At 43.3% G+C, this 20,741-nt stretch overlaps 1 protein-coding gene across 2 annotated transcripts in view; it reads right to left on the bottom strand.

Annotated features, from left to right (window-relative positions):
* The window catches only part of OVA9 (glutamine-tRNA ligase, putative / glutaminyl-tRNA synthetase, putative / GlnRS), a 73,080-nt gene that overhangs the window by 37,970 nt on the left and 14,369 nt on the right, over positions 1-20,741 (bottom strand). For both annotated transcript variants that reach the window (XM_086493772.1, XM_086493771.1), the window contains exons 2-9: positions 1,897-1,947; positions 1,752-1,823; positions 1,569-1,668; positions 1,266-1,361; positions 1,131-1,192; positions 938-1,039; positions 483-578; positions 240-392 (exon numbers count right to left, since the gene is read on the bottom strand). In XM_086493772.1, coding sequence (XP_086349898.1) covers positions 240-392; positions 483-578; positions 938-1,039; positions 1,131-1,192; positions 1,266-1,361; positions 1,569-1,668; positions 1,752-1,823; positions 1,897-1,947 — 732 coding nt within the window. The remainder of the gene's footprint in view (positions 1-239; positions 393-482; positions 579-937; positions 1,040-1,130; positions 1,193-1,265; positions 1,362-1,568; positions 1,669-1,751; positions 1,824-1,896; positions 1,948-20,741) is intronic.

The following is a 20,741-nucleotide window of genomic DNA, read 5'->3' as shown; positions in this document are numbered from 1 at the left end:
TTTGACTGTTTCTGATTCACCGCTTGTAATATTTTCTATGGGTTTTCCTCGTTTTGAGGTTTCCCATTAGTAACTCAATCTGACATTACTATTAAAAAAAAAAGTGTGTGTGTGTGTGTGTGTGTGTGTTGTGTGTTTTTGTTGTTGTTGTTTGGGGGGGGGGGGGGGAGGGGGAACGGTTGTCATTGGATTGTCTATGAGGATAACTATGAATAATGTTTCTTTTAAGATTTGCAAACCTTAGCATGTCCAATGTGAAGATATCCATTAGGCTCAGGAGGGAATCGTGTGTAAACGCATCCACCTGTAAATTGCAAGTGCCTTTCAAGCTTTTCAGATGTGTTTTTCGGTCTCCAGATGTTGCCATCACTGAAAAATATTTCCTGGTGCACCTGTCAAAACAAAAAGGATGGGAACCAGCAAGAAGAAAGAAAAGGAGAAAGAATAGGCGTTACTTGCAAGTTGCACCAGATCATACTCACCTGGATATTTTTCTGAGGATCTGGGAAATCAGAAAACGGATTGATTGCTTCAGGTTTTGTTTGAGGTGACTGCGCACTTGGAGTAACAGCTCCATCCTGTAAAATATATTTTGTTAGAAATATGTTTGTGAATCTTCACATTTAACTATCTTGATTGACATGTCAGATGTGTCAAGGTGTTCAACGTATAGATTTCAAAAGTAATACTCTTTGCTAAAATCTTCCCTCTCTAAGGATACAAACCCTTTCATTTCCTTTGCATTCTAACAATTTGGATGTTTGTTTCAGCTGTTCATTTAGAAGCAGTGGACTAAAACATGTAGAAAACATTTGGCCAGCCATAGTATGAGAGCAACGAGATGACGAAAGGCACTTCCTATTTTCAGCATCGTAGAAACTGTACAAACTCCCAAAGCCCACACATGTTAAATAAAAGTGCCTTAAACAAAACTCACTGCTACTTTTGGAGCCTTTTCTTTTTTCTTCTTGACAGGCTTTGCATCATCCTCTTCTGTTCTTTCTCCAAGCAGACTTCTCATCAGCGTATCCATTTCTTCCTGTTTATAAGGAAAAACAAGTGGATTAAGTAGAAAGTGCTCGACAAAAACAAACTGTGCAGAAATTTAAGTTTTCAAAGAACCTCCATACCTTGACAGACTTTCCATCTGCCCATGGTAACTCTTTTCTCACTTTGCCAAGTAGCAAACCAACTACAAGTGAGAGAAGTTAGACCTCATTAGCATCTCCAAGAAAAGTTATTTGGGAATTTAATCTCATTCATACCATTAATCCTGTAGCGCTCAGCAAGAATCTGTGTTTTATTCTCCTCGATGACAGCTTCAACAACTTTTCTGATTTCTTCTAAAGTCACTTCCACTCCTACAAAGAGATCAAATACGTATGGTTATCAATCCAACTTTGGCACAGCTTTGAATAAATGTAGCTGAAAACTTCAGGGTGCTGTAATCTCCAAAATTCACTATTTATGAGACACACCATGCATTACGTCAAGTTAAGGTCAAAACAAAACTTTGCAACAAAGCCCCTACAATCAGCTTAAAATCATTGAAAGGGACATTTCCTCACCAACACCACAACTTTTTTCGAAATCTTCTTCATTGAAATTGTCAGGTCCAATACCCGAGAAGAAAGAAAAAGCTGCTTCCAATTGAGGAGTACTTTTGACCTAAAAATGAAAGACAAAAGGGAACTCACACAAATAGTCACAAACGCACCTTATTAAGGCAAGCTAAAGGGAATAAAACTCACTTGACCACTCGTAATATACTTTAGAAAACCAGCTCGATGGTTTAATGCATTGTTCGGAAATTTGGTTGCAACCTATGCAGCAACATGCTCAGAATTCAGGGCAAGACTCATTTTGTTTTCGCATTGACAAGCTGAGAGATCATACCATGTAGAGAAGATTTCCGACAGCTTTGTCACAGCCTCCTTCAACTCCAGCCTGTATAAATTCATTAGGTTTTCATGAAGCGCAAAAAAGAGTCTTCATCCACACTCAAAGAACAGAAGATACAAGAAACCAAACAAAGAAGCAGTGCCTAACATTCTCAGAAGATGACATAAATGCCAGCGTACATTGAAGAGGGGCGATGCAAAAGAGACAATGGTGCAGGAGAGAAGAGACAATGAACACACAGCAGACAACTGCTGAACACCAAGAGCCTGTTTGCAAAACCTGCATGCCAAGACTGATCCATTACTTAGTGACTATCCTTGCTTACCAGTCACTGATTGATGACGTGGCAATAATCCACTGTATGGATAGATCGGAGCAGAAATCAAAGAGCAAAAGGACTGCTGTAAGGACATCATGAAACACGGCGCAAATCTTTGGGACTATAGGCACTGACGAGGTGGCAGAGTTTACAGGCATGCTAGCAATGGTAGATTTCTACACATGTTTCTCTTGCAGATGCCACGTGGATTATTGGCCAAAAGTTATTCGCTGAACTGGTGAAAACAGATGCTTTTGGTAGCTCTTGGTCCCCCCAGCCTATGAGTTAAAGGCCGGGGCACCAATTGTAAGCTTAAATTTTGCAAGTGGTCTCACTTAGGTGTTATACCGTAGTTTTGAGTAATAAAAAGGAAATACCCCGTGGGGCACCCACTTGGGAGCCAGTGCTTCTAAGAGTGGAACTCCCTCCCTCTCTATTGTCCCTATGTGTGATTTCAAGTTCAGTTTGTTGCTTTCAGTTCAATTCAATATCATTGCAGTGATTTTACCGTCTATCCAGCTGAGCAGCCGATCACAGAGTAACGGGACGGCACCACGTTCCAACAAAAAAGAAAAGACTGAGCAGACTTTTAGCACTTCAAAACAACTGAGCTGACACGCAGTGGTGGAGTTCCACTCCCAGACTGCATTGGCGCCAAACCCTAGCGCCCATTTCGGTATTTCTTTATATTGCTTCAGCAGGTTACAACTTTGGGGCTCTGTTCTGCTGCTCCACAAGGTAGGATGCCAAAGTGAGTGCCCAATACACATATTTGAAGGCCCTTGGCCTCTCCAAAAGCATCTGTTGTGAAAAGCAACACCCCTCCAAAAGCATCTGGTCTCTCCTCGGAAGCTAAAAGGTTCATCAAGAGGCAAAACAGAATCTCAGTCTCCATATATCGGCAAATCAGGGGTGGTTGTGGAAGACTTGAGAGCACAAGCCCCCTCTAAAGATAAAAACTCATCAAAGACAACATCACTCTGCTGAATACAACATCCTTCTTCTCTTGATTATAAAGTCGATATCCCTCGGAAAGAGAGTTGTAGCTAACAAAAAACATTCTCCTGGACTTGGGGTCAAACTTCCCCCTCTGGATTCTGCTCCTTCGGTACATGGACATATACATAGCTCCTAAATATCCGAAAATGGGAGACGTCGCGCTTCTTACCAAAATAAGCTTCGTATGGAGTCTTGCCTGGAACTGAAAAGGTTGGCATTCGGTTCATGATATCAACTAACGTCGCAATTGCCTCTACCCAGGTTGAGAGTCCTTCCTAGGCAAACATTCTTTCTTATTTTCAGAAAACATATCATCTTCCAATTCCTTCCTAGTTATTCAACTGTTTTCTTTAAAAAGCAAGATTCAAATGAAGTTGTCACAAGACGGGCACCACGTGCCAATAGAAAAGAGCATACTGAACAGACTTTTAGCACTTCAAAACAACAGAACTGAGAGAGAGAGAGAGAGAGAGAGAGAGAGAGACAACACGCGACACGGAGTGGCGGAATTCCACCCCAGAGAGTATTGGTGTTATGTCCCGCTCACAGGAGAGGGGATCTAGCCCAGATGCCGTCGGGATGGGCATCCAGTGTCCGGGCGAACGTAGTGTGAACACGGCCAATGTGGCCGGCCATTATTATAAAAGGGAGGCCAAGGCCTCATTGACAGTTATCAACCCCCACTGGCACAGTGCCAATGGTTAGCTCGCGAGGCTAGGAGTGTGCAAGGTCATCTCGAGGAGGTGAGGCCGGGTGGTATGGGACGCTCGGTCTTACAGGTGCATGCCTACGTCCTCGGACACTGGCCCCAGCATGGGGGAGCTGCCGGATGGTGGCTATGGTCGGGTGGTTCGTCCGACGCGTATCTGTAGGCGGTCTGTGTAGCCGAGAGATCCATTCTCCGCCTTCGTTTCAATTGGCCCCAAACCTTGGCGCCCCTTTCGGTATTTCTTTATATTGCATCAACACAGTACAAGCCGGTACTCGAGACTATGCACCTTCGTATTGAAGCATGCCAAAGAATGAGCCCTAACCTCATATTTAAAGGCCCTTGGCCTAAAAAGCAGTTTACTGTAAAAAGCCTTCAAACTTAAAAGCTTCTGATCCAAAAGCAAAGCCAAAAAGCTGCCAACGTAAATCACGGAAATCCGTACAGCCTGCCACATCATCAGCCAGCGCAAAACACGGAAATCCGTACAGCCTGCCACATTATCATGCCAACACAATTTTCAAAAATCTCCCACGCTGCCCTTAGGATTAGGGTTAGGGTTAGGGTTTTTGCAATTTTTAGGGTTAGGTTTTTCAGAATTAGGGTTTGCAGGTTTTAGGGTTAGGGTTTCAAGAATTAGGGTTTCAGTAGTTAGGGTTTTTGGCAAAAATTAGGGTTTCCATTCTTTAGGCTTTGACACGTCAGCAGTTTGTTACATCTCCCCTTCTTGAAAGAGAGTAATCGTCCACGATTACAGCATATCTGCAAAACAACTCAAGTTAGCTCAAAAATTTCCGAGGGACAATCAATTTGTTCTTTTTATTAAGGAGTTAGCTTCTCCTTTCGGTTGTTTTGATCAAGGAGTTAGCCTCTCCTTCCTGCTCTTTTGATCAAGGAGTTAGCTTCTCCTTTCGGCTGTTGATCAAGGAGTTAGCTTCTCCATTCGTCCAGATCGGAACTCTTGATATTTCGGCGTAGTAAAATTAGCCATCACACCCAAACCGTACTTATCTTCCACGGGTGTCTTGATGCACTAAAATTACATACCCAAGAAATCTCATCCAATTAGGAATATTCAGTAATGGACACATCACAATGCAACACAAATGCTCACATATGCATGTTACAAGACACAACAAACAACGCCACTGAGCACTCCCTCGAGACAAACGGTCTGCGGTATGAAGCTACTCAACGACTACCTTGTCACTCTCCCCGTAAATAACCTAAAAAGGTCCGGGCCATGAGCTCAGAGGACTGTACAACCAAACGCTCCCCAGACCGCAGTCTGCGTCGCTCGGAGGTTCAAGCATACAACCAAACGCTCCCCAGGCATCGGCTTGCGTCGTTCGGAGGTTTTTTAGCATACAACGAAACGCTCCCCAGGCATCGGCCTGCGTCATTCCGAGGTTCAAACAACATCAAGACAGTATTTTTCACTTCTCAACTCGCGAGTAAAAATCACCAATCAATGAAACCAGTGTTGAAACCAGAGTCAAACATTTCAAATCAGCACCAAGACAGGTTTAAAACAGATAGCATCCATTTCAAACAAAGTTCAAACAACTTTCTCAAACAATGTTCAAAAGTATCTAAGTAGAAAACAACTAGAGAGGTCATTCGGGATTTTGTTCGAACAATCCAACTTTGAGGACAAGGGGCTTGCCCTTCTGCATCACAGTGATGGTTCGGTTCTGGACCTGGAGAGTTACATCATTCTTGTCGTGCCAGGGCATGCCCAAGAGAACGTCGCAATTGCCCAACTTCATAATGTGGAAATCGGCTTTTCCATGATAATCTTGTATAGTCACTGGAAGTGCACCAATGAGCGGTACAACTTTCTGAGTTTGCCCCGTGGCTAGCTTAGCTTCAATTTCTCCACCCTCTGCATCATAATCAAAGTGCATCTGCTTCAAGAATTCTTGATGGATGAAGTTCTCCATAGCTCCGAGGTCAAAGAAAATAAGGGGTTTCAGCCGTTGACTTTTCCATAAGCTCTGCATAATTCATTAAAACTCTCGAGGTGTATACCATAAATATCGGGTACTAGTCCAATAGCAGGTCTAGGCTTCTTGGCCGGAGGTGGCCGCGGGGATCTATATGTCGTGGGAGCAGAAGGTTGCACTGAGGACGTTGAGGCTCGCTCAGGACATGTATTGAACGTATGCCTTGTTTGGAAACATTCGAAGCATCGGCCCTCTTGTAACAAGGCGTCTCGTTCAAGTTGTGTCAAACGAGGCCCTTGAGGTTGGTTTTCACGGGATTCTCGAGAATTTGTTCGTTGTTGCCGGGGGTTTTGGTTAGTGGCCGAAGGTTGATCTGTGGTAAACTCCAACTTTCCTTTCAAGAGCTTGTAGCCGACCGCGGCATGGTCCATAAGCTCTTGCATGGTAGAGACTTGCTTGGAGAGACAATATTCCTGCAATGGTGATGGTAGTCCAATGGTGTAGCACTCGCACTGGTCCTCCAAGGGAATGAACTTAAAGAAGGACACCGGAAGGTACACGTCGAGAAACCTTTGGTTATAGTCGTCCATGGTATCGGTGGCCAGCATTTTCAAGTTGCCCCACTCTGCCAAAATCCGGACTTCAAACATTGAAGTCATGTCACTACGCGCAAAAACTGTCTTGAAAACTTGCCAAGTCCTTGGAGCATGCGGTTGTGTCGCGATTGAACTCCACCATTGCATAGCATTATCTTTAAGAAATCCCGCTGCTCGAAAAATCTTGGATTCTTCTGTATAGTTCCCCAAAGCATAGATGTTGTCGAATTGCTATAGGAACTGCAATGCTTTCTTGCGATCTTTCAACCCGGAAAAAGTGAAAAATTTGACTGTCGTGCCACCATCTTTTAAATCTTTGGGTTGGCTAGGCACATGTCCCAGATATGGATAATAAGGGTATCCATATGGGCTCCAAACATTGTAGCCTAGTGGCGGTGGTGGTGGAGGTGGAGGCAATGGCGGTGTCAAAGGCGGTTGCATTGGATCAAGGTCAGATGGCTGCACCATATTCCTGAAGACTTCCCCGATCGGAACAGACGGCTGAGAAGGTTGTCGATTGGAACCTCTCGTACTTTCTGGTGCCGGAGGCGGAGGTACCATCTGGGGCATCAGAGGGGGTAACATGTAGCTCAAAAATTGTTGAAAACTTTGCAGCATCGAAAGATTATGTTGAGGATGCCGCGAAAGAATGTCGTGAAGCTCGCTGAACAGAAACTGCAAATATTCTGCGGAAGTCATGAATTCCAAGTATTGGGTTCTTAATTGGCTTATGCCCTGTAAGACACTTCGGTGAAGATGGGAGCGCGCCAGATGCGCGATGAAGTAAGGGTGGGAGTGGCTAATAAGTCCGGGTTGGAGGGCGAAGATAACCCCCCAATAAAATTCCAATAGCTCTGTCTGCTCTTTTGTAGGACCGGTATGCTTTCAAAAAAGCACACGCCTGATGCTTTGATACCACTGTCACAAGACGGGCACCACGTGCCAATAGAAAAGAGCAGACTGAACAGACTTTTAGCACTTCAATAACAACAAAACTAAGAGAGAGAGAGAGAGAGAGAGATGACATGCAACACGGAGTGGCGGAATTCCACCCAGAGAGTATTGGCCCCATACCTTGGCGCCCCTTTCGGTATTTCTTTACATTGCATCAACACAGTACAAGCAGGTACTCGAGACTCTGCACCTTCGTACTGAAGCATGCCAGAGAATGAGCCCTAACCTCATATTTAAAGGCCCTTGGCCTAAAAAGCACTTTACAGTAAAAAGCCTTCAAACTTAAAGGCTTTTGGTCCAAAAGCAAAGCCAAAAAGCTACCGACATAAATCACGAAAATCCGTACAGCTTGCCACATCATCGCAAGCGCAATTTTCGGAAATCTGCCACGCTACCCTTAGGGTTAGGGTTAGGGTTAGGGTTAGGGTTAGGGTTAGGGTTTTGGCAATTTTTAGGGTTAGGTTTTCCAGAATTAGGGTTTGCAGGTTTTAGGGTTAGGGTTTCCAAAATTAGGGTTTCAGCAGTTAGGGTTTCTGGCAGAAATTAGGGTTTTCATTCTTTAGGCTTTGACACGTCAACAGTTTGTTACAGAAGTAGTTTCCCCGATTAAGAACAACTCAATGTTTTCAAAGTGATATTTCATTCTTAATCACTCGTGATGAAATGAATGCAATATAATTGAAAGAATTTCCTACCTTCTTTTGAATGACCACATCACTTTGTGAGATGATCGGCACTTCTTCGTTCATAGGAGCCTTTCCTTTTATCATTTCCATTACTGGTTCTAACCTCATGGTCATGGGAGCTACCAAAGCGAGTTTTCTTGGGTGATATTTCCACTACTAATGGGCGGACTCGCCCTTCAGTTTTACATCAAGTACAATTTTTGTGCCCTTCTCATTCTTCAAATTCGCTTTCCTTGCCTATAATCAACCATAGCATTGTCTTGTGGAACCAGGGGATTCCTAGGAGGACGTCACACCCTTCCAAAGGCATGATGTAAAAAAGTCTTCATGCCCTAAATACCTTGACAATGAAAACGAAGTTTCCCAATGACACCGTCCGGGTGCCGCTAGATCAGCTTGTGCATGTCGTCCCATTCAGTCGGGTGTGATTCCAACCGCCAATTCAGGTGAAATGAAGTTGGTCTTGGCTCCTCCATCAAAGAAGATAAGAGCTTCTTGATCTCGTACTTTGCCCCAAGCGCGACAAAGTTCTGTCCTTTCATCCATCTAATCTTGGGTCCGTCCCCACACAATCTCGTACCAAATCTGTTTTCATCTTTCCTTTCCTTCCACGTTCTTCGACTGCTCCGGAACTCTCTAACCTATCTTTTGATTGTCCTTTGTGTGCCTTTATGGGGCACCGTGCAAAGATGTGCCCTTGTTCTCCACAATCAAAACACTTCCGCTCTTTGAGGTACTCGTTCCTCAGTCAGTCAGGGACTGTCTCCTCCATTTTCTGAAACTTCTCTCTTCTTCTGTTATTAATGGTCGAATTTTGTCCAGTCCTTGCTGTCAATTGCTCTCTTGCGGTCCTCAAAAAGAAAAAACTTTGAACTACAAAGTTGTTCATCTCGCCACTTCCCATAAGTCGCCTCGACCTTTTTTACAGAAACGCCTTCTTTTTTGAATTATTCCAAAAAAAACTCACCCAAGTTCTTGTAAAAGCAATTTTCTATTTTTACAGCCACTCCTCTCACCTTCTCTTTTCCATGAAAGGCTTGTGAACCACATCCCTTACCTCCATTTAAGTTGGCATGTGTGGACAATAACACCTTGGCTCCCATTCCCACCTTTTGGTTATCCTTCTCACTTTCGGAGGCTTTCGAGATCCATTTCGGACTCTTTTGGACTCGCTAATATCCCGTCTTCGCTCCATAAAATCCAGATTGAATCCTTCTTGAATTCGATTGGCACTTCTAAAGAATGCATTCAAATTTTGGAGCTCTGTAGTTCACGACCACGTTCCTCTGTACATTGTACATAATTGGCCCTTCTACTACTATTATTCTCTCACTAGATTGGCCAATTCTAGAGAGAGAAATTCATTTAAGTAGACCAAAAAACATTACCCCACCCTTTAAATCATAGTCGCCCTCAACTATGCTTCTATTCAAGAGAGGTATCTTTGGTCCATTGGTTTTTTTGCTCAGGATCCACTTTTAGCACATTGGACGTGGTTCCACAGTAGATGGCCAATTTACTTGGCACCTGGGAGAAAATATGCCGCAAATATGCCTACCCTATTAGCACTAGCACCTTTTCGCAATCAGTGTTGCATAGAAACGCGTTTCTTATCCATAATGAAACTTACGAAACATTTCAATACGTTTCTTTCATATGAAACGCGTTGCTTATACCTTAACCCTGCTTTACTTTTAAGGGATTTCTATCGTGGAAATCTGTGCACAATTGTTTTGAAGAGTCTCATCGTTCTTATTTTGAGCATTTGAATGCTCAATGGTTGAGATATCTTTTTTTCTATGTTGCATCGACTATTATTTGAAAATGGTGAAGATTGTAGTTTGTGGCATGGTCTAGCTTTGAACTCGTGTTTGCGAATTTTACTAGATTAGTAGCGATTGCCAATGAGATGCATCACATGACGTGTTCTTTGTATCTTTTTCTTCTTAATTGTGTCTATAAGGTTAAGTGTTTTGAACCATGTTTATAGGAAATTTTACTAGATTAATTAAATATGATTATATTTTTTAGTTTTTTATATACCGCATTTCTTACGTTTCGAAAGATATTTGAAACCCGTTTCATACCTACGTAACCTCGTTTCGTACGTAAGTTTCATATGGATCTGACAACACTCTTCGCAATAGATTGCAAGTCAGCTCGGTACTCGGGAAAAACTCTGCCGTGAGTGTCCAACATTTGATATGCACACATTACATTTAAACATTAATGAAAAACTTGAGATGGCAGAGTTCAAAAGGGAGAATCCTGCTCTTCTTCATTGCATTTTCATTGAATACATCGATGTAAAAACATTAGGGCTTTGTATGCGATTCATTGTAGGTAGCTACAAATGACATACTATCCTTCAATTGTGGCTCTTGCATCCATTTAGCATCTTCAAAAGGATAGTTTTTGTAACAGACTTGGACACTCCAAGTCGAGATACTACCGCGACACCACAAGAATTCACTTCAAAACAATTCATAGTTCACAATTGATTAGACACTGGCCCGGCGGAGTTCCGTGCCTATAGATATTGGCCCCAAAGTCTGGCGTCCCTTTCGGTATTTCTTTTTGTATTAATCTACAACTCAAAGTACAAGGGAGTGGTCAGGACTCACTCTCAGACTCTGCGTCCAGATGCTCCAAGAAGTGAGAGCCCAACATCACTTATAAAGAGATTACAAGGGATGCCAAAAGCAGAGCCCCAAAAGCTATCCCAAAAGCATTATCAAAATAAAGCATCTCCTCTCACTTGCTTAGTGGAAATAAAGCAAATCCCAAAAAGCTCTAACGTAGAAAGTTTTCAGCCCTTGCGTAGAGAAAAAGCATGGATTTTCTGTACGTTGCTGCCACGTCAGCATCTCGCAAAACGCGCCGCAAATTCCGCGCCAATCCGTACGCTGCCTGCCACGTCAGTATTTTCAACGGGAGTCCGTACACTGCAATTCAGCAGCCTGTTTTCAGCAGTAAGGCGGGGGGGTGTGTGTGTGTATTGGGCAGCCACGTCACCAGTTTGTGACATACGTCCCCTCTTGAAAGCATTGTAATCGCCCTCGACTACGCCTGCAAAACAAACAGAAGCCACTAACTGTTAATACCGACGCACTAGGAACACACATCTAGCACATGTACCAATCGACAGTCAAATCACACGACATCACAGGACATCACTTGACATCACACGACATCACATGACAAATCACATTCAACATTCATTCGGATCTCAAACCATGATGTATCGGCAATGCAATTAGCAATCGCATCAAGATCCACTCAGGACCTCATAGATGCCTGATTGACTAATCCATATTGCAACCATGTCTATCGAGATCATTCAGACCAAAATACTACAGTCATTTCGTCTATCAGTTCCTGCATTTAAACAAGTCAACAACAAATCAGTATCATATTATCAGGAATTCCAGTTCATAAAGTCATTACAACAAAATACTGTCAGCTCTCAGTATCCCTGAAGCTCAAAGAGACATCAGTGACTCTAGTATCAAAAATCGAGGCATCTGTTGACAAAGGAGCGGAGTAACTCCCCTCTTGTGCATACCCGCTGCACCAGATATCCGACCAAGCTGATTTCGGGATTCCATTTGAAATAGACTATAGCTTCAAGGTAAAGATTCACAATCTGAGGAGTATCTGCTAGGTCCTCCTCCTCCATCCACTTCGCATCCAATGCAGAATAGTCCTTGAATTTAACCAAGAACCGCCTCATCGCTTTACCCTTAATCTTTCTTTCTTTATGTGCCAATATATGTTCTCGAACAAGGATCTCCTCATTTTCGTCCACTTCGGGCTGCTCATCAGGCTCCCCATCATCGGACACATCGCCTTTAAAACGCTTCAAGAGACTCACATGAAAAGCATTGTGAATTCTCCAAGTATCAGGCAGCTTCAGTCTAAAGGAGACATCATTTATCTTTTCTTTTATCCAGAATTAGGGTTTTAGCAGCAATTAGGGTTAGGGTCTCTACGCTCGCGCCGCCACGTCATCACTTTGTGACATACCCCCCTCTTGAAAGCGTTGTAATCGCCCTCGATTACACCTGCAAAACAGAAAGAGGCCATAAACCGTCTTAACAGACACCGACTGTTAGTACCTACGCACTAGGAACACACATCTAGCACATGTACCAATCGACAGTCACATCACAGGACATCACATGACATTCAACATTCAATCTTAGACCATGATTTATCGACTGTAGCTACCAATCGCATCTAGATCTAGTCGAGACCTCATCGATGTCCAATTGACTAACCCCTATTGCAACCATGTCTATTCAAGATCAAGTAGACCAAAATGCTGCAGTCATTTCGCCTATCAGTTCTTGTACTTAAACAAGTCAAGAACATGTCAGTTTCATATTTTCCAGAATTCCATTTCATAAAGTCATCCAGTAGAATACTGTCAGCTCTCAGTATCCCTGAAGCTCAAAGAGACATCAGTGACTCTAGTCTTCAAAAATTGAGGCATTTGTTGACAAAGGAGCAGAGTAACTCCCCACTTGTGCATCCCACTGCACCAGATCTCCAGCCAAGCTGAATTATGGGTTCCATTTGAAATAGACTATGCTAAATCAAAAGCTTCAAGGTAAAGATTCACATTCCGAGGAATATCTGCTAGGTCTTCCTCCTCCATTCGCTTCGCATAACTGCGAAGTAGGTCTTGAATTTAACCAAGAACCGTCAGTTCGCTTTACCTCCTTTCTTTCTTTCTGTGCCAATTTCTATTCTGGAACGAGTATCTGCTCGTTTTCGTCCAATTCGGGTTGCACATCTGGCTTCCCATCATCGGGCACATCGCCTTCAAAAGGCTTTAAGAGACTTCACATAAAAAACATTGTGAATCCTCCAAGTATTTTGGCAGCTTCAATCCACAGGAGATATCATTTATCTTTTCGGAAAATCTGGAAAGGTCCAAACTATCTCATGCTAAGCTTTCAAAGAAGCCGCTCCTTTCCCATTTTATTTTTCTTTCTCGAGAGTGCCTTTCCATAATGTAAGAGCACCCAATCATTCTCCTTCAATTTCAAATCCAACAATTGCGATCTGTTGCCTTTTTCTGTCTTTTCCCGAAATTTCTGCAAAGCCTTCCAGACCAAGTCCCTAGTTAAACGTGTTTCTATAGGCATATTCCACCAAAGGTAAAAACCTTTCCCCATTAGTCTTCTGATCCAACAAAGAAGACTTCAACAAATCCAGTACCACTGAATTAGCAATCTCTGATTGCCCGTCGGTCTGCAGGTGGAACGATGACGAGAACTGCAACTGCGTGCCTATGTTCTCCCAAATAGCCCTCCGAAACAAACTCGTGAACCTGGGGTGCCTGTCGGAGACAATCGTCTCAGGCATGCAGGGGTGGGTGAGTATGGGTAAAAGGCTGTAACAATCCCTTTGCTTTATGCGTGTCAAAACTTGACCTTCTGGCATACCAAGCAACTGCGCACAAACTCTTCCACATCCTTCTTGAGTCTTGGCGAAAAGAAGTATTTCTCTACTCCTTTCAAGGTGGTAGCAATGCCGCGGTGACCCGTAAAAGGCGGACAATGGCATTTAGTCATAACCTTTTCCCTCAACGGCTGTGTAACGCACAACATGGTTTTCCGCATCAAGTAGCCATCCCAAATGGAATAGTCCGCTACCATCTCCCCTTTCTGTATTCAACGGAATACATCCGCAAAATCTGTATGTGGTGTACTGACCGACCAATACCTCGAAGTTTCTATGATGTATCGCGAAAATAGCCAGAACCAACGGCTTTCAGAACAAAGTATTTACCACCAATTTCTTTTGTCCCTGCACATGGACAATCCGGAAGTAAATTGTGATAAGATGTTTACCCACCGCATCTGCTTTTCCGATAGCTACATTCATGACAAGAAGTAGCATAAACTCCCATCATCTGTGAAAAACCGTAAAATCGCCTCCGAGTAGGTAATGTCGCCACTGGATAAGAGCATGGATAGCCGCCAAAAGCTCTTTCTCACATATCTATACTATCAATTCCGGCCTTGAAAACAATCAGCTCTCACAGGCAATGACATTGGCCTTGTTGCATTAAGACCGTATCCAGACTACGACCACAAGTATCACAATATACTTCAAACGACTTCTGCAAATCCGGCAAAATCAAAAACTTTTCCTGTAGTCAAATTCTTTTTCAATTCCTAAAAGGCAGTCACTTCTGTGGGTCCCACAAGAAAGGGACTCCTTTCTGTGTCAAGGTATGCAAATGGGAAGCAACCTCTGCAAACTTTCGAATGAACCGCCTGTAGTACGAACACAATCCCAAGAAGCTTCTAGCTTCATGGACATTCTTCAAATCGGGCCAATCACGGATAGTCTCTATCTTGGCCAGTTACATTTGCACTCCTGCTGCTGAGACAGTGTGTCCCAAAAAGTGTATCTCTAGTAGGATTCGCATTAATCACTAACTTGTGATCTCGTAATGCCTGAAAGACCTGAAGCAGCTGATCTCTTTGTTTTGCCTCATTCTTGGAGAAAACAATGATATCTTCAAAGAAAGTGCCAACAAATAGCCTCTACTCTCGAAAAATCCTGTCCATCATCCGGTTAAATATCGCAGGAGTCGTCCGAAAGGCTGTCTTGTAGACGTCTCGCAGTGCGATTCGGATCTGATGATATCCACTCTTCAAATCAATCCTGCTAAAGCATGAGGATCCCTGTAATCTGTCGAGTATATCATCGATCAAAAATCTGTCCTTGATGGTGATTTTGTTGAGAGCTCTATAATCGATGCACATTCTCCAAGATATGTCTTTCTTCAAAACCAACAACACTGGAGAGCAATACGGTGAAGTACTAGGCTGGACAAGACCCTTTTCCAAGAGGTCTTTCACTTGGTTCATAATCTCTTTGTTCTGGGCTCGGCTCACACGGTAAGGTGGCCGGTTCGGTGGTGTGCTTCCAAGAATCAGATCAATGGTATGATCTTCAGGACGAGCATGTGGTAACTCGCATGGTAGGCCCTCTAAGAAGCAATCAGCGTGAGAGTGGAGAAAATCTTGGCGTTCTTTATCAAGTTTAGACATAATTGTACCTATCCTTATCACTCAACTCTTTCATAAAGATCGAGTAAACAAACAGACTGGATTTCATTAATTTGGAAATGGCCGAAGCCGATATAATAGGGACAGACTCGCCCTTCAGTTTAATGTCAAGTACAATGGTTCTGCCCTTCTCTGTAGTCAATGTCGCTTTTCTCGCCCGATAATCGACCACGGCGTTGTTCTTGTGGTACCAGGGAATCCCCAAGAGAACATCACAATCTTCCAAAGGCATTATGTAAAAGCCCTCATGCCCCAAATACCCCTGACAATGCAACCGAAGTTTGCCAATGACAGGTGTAATGGCTACGTCCCTGCCGGGTGCCGCTAGAACAGCCTCCGCAAGTGGTCCCATCCGATCGGGAGTGATCTCGAGCCGCGCCGCCAATTCCAGTGAAATGAAGTTGGCCTTGGCTCCTTCATCAAAGAAGATCAAGGCCTCTTGGTTTTTCACTTTGCCCCAAGCTCGGCAAAGTTCTGTACTCTCGTCCATGGTGTTGGGATCGGTACCCACACAATCTGGAACCAGTCCTGTTTTCATCTTGCCTTTTCTTCCACGTTCCTCAGCTGCTCTCAAACTCTTAGGCCTTTCGTCGTCCTTGTCATTATGTTCTTTTTGTGCCTTTTTAGGACACTTCGCGGAGATATGTCCATGTTCCCCGCATCCAAAGCACTTCCCCTCCATGATCATACGAGCTCTCTCCTGAGGAGTAAGCTTGGGTCGTGCATCCTTCTTTTCTGGGTTGCTCTTCTCTTTCTACTTTCATTCGCTGAAGTTTGTTCAGTTCGTTGTGTCATGACCTCATCGGTGGGGAGGTCAGACTGCCGGAGTGAATGGCAAAGCCCCGTTTCGCATGACTCATCAACTCCTGAATAGAAGTTGACTTCTGTTCCAAGCAGTGATCTCGGATCTCTGTAGGTAGACCCAAGGTAAACCGCTCAATCTGTTCTCTGAACGAGATCTTCTTGAATGAAGAGGCGGGTAGAAAAGAGCTCCAAAATCTCTCGCAATAAGTGTCCGCTGTATCTCTCTTGGTCATCCGAAGATGGTTCCAAGCAACTCGTATATCGCATTCATACTCTTGAGTTAGCCAAGAAGAAATAAAAAGCTTCTTAATTTCAGCCATTTAACTGGCGCAATCTTGTTTAAAAGAAGCGTGGACCACCAAGTTCGAGCATTCCCCTTAAAATAAGAGGCAGCTCTCTAAATCTTGGAGTGCTCTGAGTAGCGTCCTCTCGCGAAAGCGATGTCAAACTGCTGTATAAAAGACAAAGCCTTTGAAGCATCTTTATATCAGTGTCAAATTTGATTGATTGTCCACCTTCCTTAAACTCTCGGACTTTCTTGCTTTTATCTTCCAGAAAGTCATATTGGTTGGCTTTATAAAATTCTTCTTGTTCGCATAAAAGTTGTCGTCGTCGGAGTCTGAACTGTCTGTAGACCAGTCCTCTGTAGAACTGTCACTCATTGGGCGAGATTTAGACTTCTTTGCCTTTTTCTTGCCCTTTCCGAAGCGTTGTTTCTTGCTTCGCTTTTTGCCTTTTCTGTCTTCTTCGCTCGAATCCAAAGAGCTAGAAGAACTGTCAGAAGAAGAAGAAGAAGAACTGGGTACTCCTTCAAATCGAACACACTTCTTCTGTTTCTTTGCCTTATCGAATGTCGACTGACGACCCAAATATCCCGGGAAGTCAGTGCCTTTCTTCTGCTTTTTGCCGTGCTTTTTAGCTTTGTTATGCGCGTCAAAAAGCTGAGTAATCAGTGAATCAACCACCTCTTCTAATTCCTTCTCTGAATATGTCTTGTGAGCAAAAGGTTTCTTCATGAAAGCGGGTTTCGGGGGTGGTGTTGTGGTTTTGTGCCACTGCTCGTGCACTTCCTTAAAAGAAGTCTCGCACATATATTTTGCCAATTTTGGGTTCTTCGCAAAATTGAGCATCATCTTTGTTGCATCGCCAATCAATTGACGACACTCCATCTCTCGTGGCTCCGCCTGAGTAGGCCGAGGCGGGCCATACTCTCTGTCGGAATCTTCGTTGTGATCCCTTTCTGCATCTTCGGATGCAGAGGGAGTCGACTGATCCTTGCGTGAAACCATAGGTACCGCGGAAAAAAATTGGGATCGGATTTCCCGTAGAAGAGAAATCGGTCGTGCTCTGATACCACTATAACAGACTTGGACACTCGAAGTCAAGAATCAATCGCGACAGCACCAAATAACCACTTCAAAACACTTCACAGTTCACAATAGATTTGCATTGGCCCAGCGGAGTTCCGTGCCTAGAGATATTGGCCCCAAAGACTGGCGCCCCTTTCGGTATTTCTTTTTGTATTAATCTGAGTTCAAAGTACAAGAGTGGTTGGGTCTCACTCTCAAACTCTGCGTCCAGATGCTCTGCATAGTGGGAGCCCAAACCACATTTATTTACAAGGGTTGCCAAAAGCAGAGCCCCAAAAACTTAAAATAAAGCACAAGCTCTCTCGTGAGCTTCCAAAAATAAAGCAATGGAGTTCTCTCTCTCTCTCTCTCTCTCTCTCTCTCTCTCTCTCTCTCTCTCTCTCTCTCTCTGCAATTGCGTTGAACAAAAGCAAATCTGCCGCAGAAAGCAGCCTCCGCAAATTTCGGCACGATTTTCGGGATCTGCCGTACACTGCCACGTGTCATGCCTGCGCATTTTACGAAATCTCCCCCTGCTACCTTTAGGGTTAGGGTTAGGGTTTTTGCAATTTTAGGGTTTTTGGTAGGTTTTAGGGTTTGCATGTTTTAGGGTTAGGGTTTCCAAAATTAGGGTTTCAGCAACAGTTAGGGTTAGGGTTTTTGCTCTCGGGCCGCCACGTCATCACTTGGGGTGACACTTTCCAAGGTCATATTTGATCTTTTGGCAAGTAATGCATTCAATCACATATTCTTGTATATCCTTTTTCATTGTAGGCCAAAAGAAATGTCTCAATCGCATTCATTGTTGCTTGAATCCCTCTATGCCCAACATATGGTAGAGAATGCGATTCATCCATGACCTTATCTCTTAAACTTTTAACATATAGCCGAGAGCCATAGAGAAGATAGCCATCTTGAACCACGTATGTTTCTCGCGTCTTCCCTAGTGCTATGGTAGACATAACATCTCGAAAATCCGGTTCAGTAGCATACTCATCTACCATAGAGGCTAAATCATTGACACAGCATTGCATCAAGGACTATGTGAGAGTGCATCGGCTACTTGATTGTGCTTGCCATGAATATGAGCAATGTGAGAATGAAATTGCGAAAGGCATTTTGCCCACTTCATTTGTTTGTCAGAAAGCTTGGTTTGTGTCATGAAGTACTTGAGACTCTGGTGATCTATTCGAATGATAAAGGGCGTCCCAAGTAAGTAATGCTTCCACGTATCAAAGGCATGTAAGACAGCTAGAAGCTCTTTTTCATAGATGCCAAGAATCATCTCATCAAAGTACAAACTGCGACTCTCATATGCTATGGCGTGCCCTTCTTGAACTCCAAGGCAATCACCACTTGCATCACAATGGACCTCAAATGGCTTTGAGAGGTCTGCTAGCACCAAGATAGGTTGAGACGTGAGTCTCTCTTTAAGCTTAGTGAAAGCTTTTCTCTCCTTTTTCAATCCATACATACTTGACGTTCTTCTTGGTCAAATCGTGTAGTGGTCCTGCCATGGCTGAGAATTTTGCAACGAATCTTCTATAGTATGAACACATTCCAATAAAACTTCGTACCTCATGTGGACTCCTTGGTATTTATCACCTCAAGCTTTTGTGGATCCATATGGATACCATTCCTTGAGATAAAATGACCTAAATATTGAATCTTTTCTAAGAAGAATTCACTCTTATTGCATTAATGAATAACTTATTCTCTTGCAATGCTTGAAACACTGCTTTGAGATGCTCTTTGTGTTCTTCTAAGGACTTAGAGTAAACTATGATATCATCAAAGAATACTCCAGTGTAAGCCCTAGGTACATGAAAAATTCTTTGAGATGCTCTTTGTGTTCTTCTAAGGACTTAGAGTAAACTATGATATCATCAAAGAATACTCCAGTGTAAGCCCTAGGTACATGAAAAATTCTTTCCATCATTCAATTGAATGTGGTTAGACCATTTGTCGACCCCAAAAGGCATGACAAGATATTCGTACAAGCCAAAAGTAGTCCTAAAGGCTGTCTTGTGAATACCTTCCAGTATAATTTGTATTTGATGATAACCACTTTTAAGGTCTATTCTACTAAAATATGTAGACCCTTGTAGCTTATCCAGCAAACCCTCAATCCTTGGGACTGGAAATTTGTTCGTTATTGTCATCTTGTTTAATGTGCGATAGTCTACACCCATTTTATATGCACCATCCTTTTTGTGCACTAATAAGACAAGAGAACGGAATGGCAAAGAGTTAGGTCTTACCATTCCTTTTTGCACAAGTTCATTGACTTGTGACGTAATCTTCTCTTATTGAGCTGGTGAAACTCGATAAGGAGGTTTGCTAGGAGGAGAGCTTCCTGGCATGAGCTCAATCCTATGATCATCATCCTTCTTTCTAGGAGGTAACTCTCTTGGGATGTGTAACAAACTGCTGACGTGTCAAAGCCCTGAAGAATGGAGCCAACTTGCAGATGTCGGCCGAGGGGCCTAAACCCTAAGAAGAACAAGTAACAGAAGAAGAAGTCCTACCAACTTATGGGGACCCCGTCCGATGGGGCTCCGAGTGACATAAAGGATTTAAATAAAGCTGGACTCTCAAAACTTGCACAAACTGATGATGTGGCATATTTTTTAAAATTGCGTTGACATGATGACGTGGCAGGCTGTACGGATTTCCGTAAATTACGCTGGCAGCTTTTTGACTTTGCTTTTGGACCAAATGCTTTTGAGTTTGAAGGCTTTTCACTGTAATTGCTTTTAAGGCCAAGGGCCTTTAAATATGAGGTTAGGGCTCATTCTCTGGCATGCTTCTTGGAGAAGGTGCAAGAGTCTGGAATACCGACTTGTACTGTGTTGATGCAATATAAAGAAATACCGAAAGGGGCGCCAAGGTTTGGGGCCAATACTCTCTGGGGTGGAGTTCCGGCACTCCGTGTCGCGCGTCGTCTCTCTTTCAGTTCAGTTGTTGTTAAAGTGCTAAAGGCTGTTCAATCTGTTCTTTTCTATTGGCACGTGGTGCCCGTCTTGTGACAAGATGTCATCGGTAAAAAGATCAACATGTTCATTTAGAAATGAATAGAAATCACTTTCTACCTTTAATGAAGCATTAGAAGAGAGAACATTATTTTCAAGAACATCCTTGACAAATATCATCTAAGCAGAAGCATGTCAAAGGAGTCATGAGATACAATGGGAATGGTGTGTCCCTTCTCATTGACTTGCAGAGTGAGATCTCTACCCTTGTACTAAAATGCTACCAACCTCTCTAAACATTTGATAGAGGCAACCATACGATCGAACCATGGTGCTCCAAGCAACACATCCTCATTCTTGAGAGTAGAGATGAGAAAAATCTCTTTGTCCACATACCCTTGAGAGTTGAACATG

This window comes from Adiantum capillus-veneris, chromosome 21 (genome assembly GCF_014529385.1).
Source record: "Adiantum capillus-veneris isolate H3 chromosome 21, ASM1452938v2, whole genome shotgun sequence".
NCBI classification, from domain to species: Eukaryota; Viridiplantae; Streptophyta; class Polypodiopsida; order Polypodiales; family Pteridaceae; genus Adiantum; species Adiantum capillus-veneris.
The sequence above is the reverse complement of the archived record's forward strand: the minus strand, read 5'-3'. Positions and strand labels throughout refer to the sequence as shown.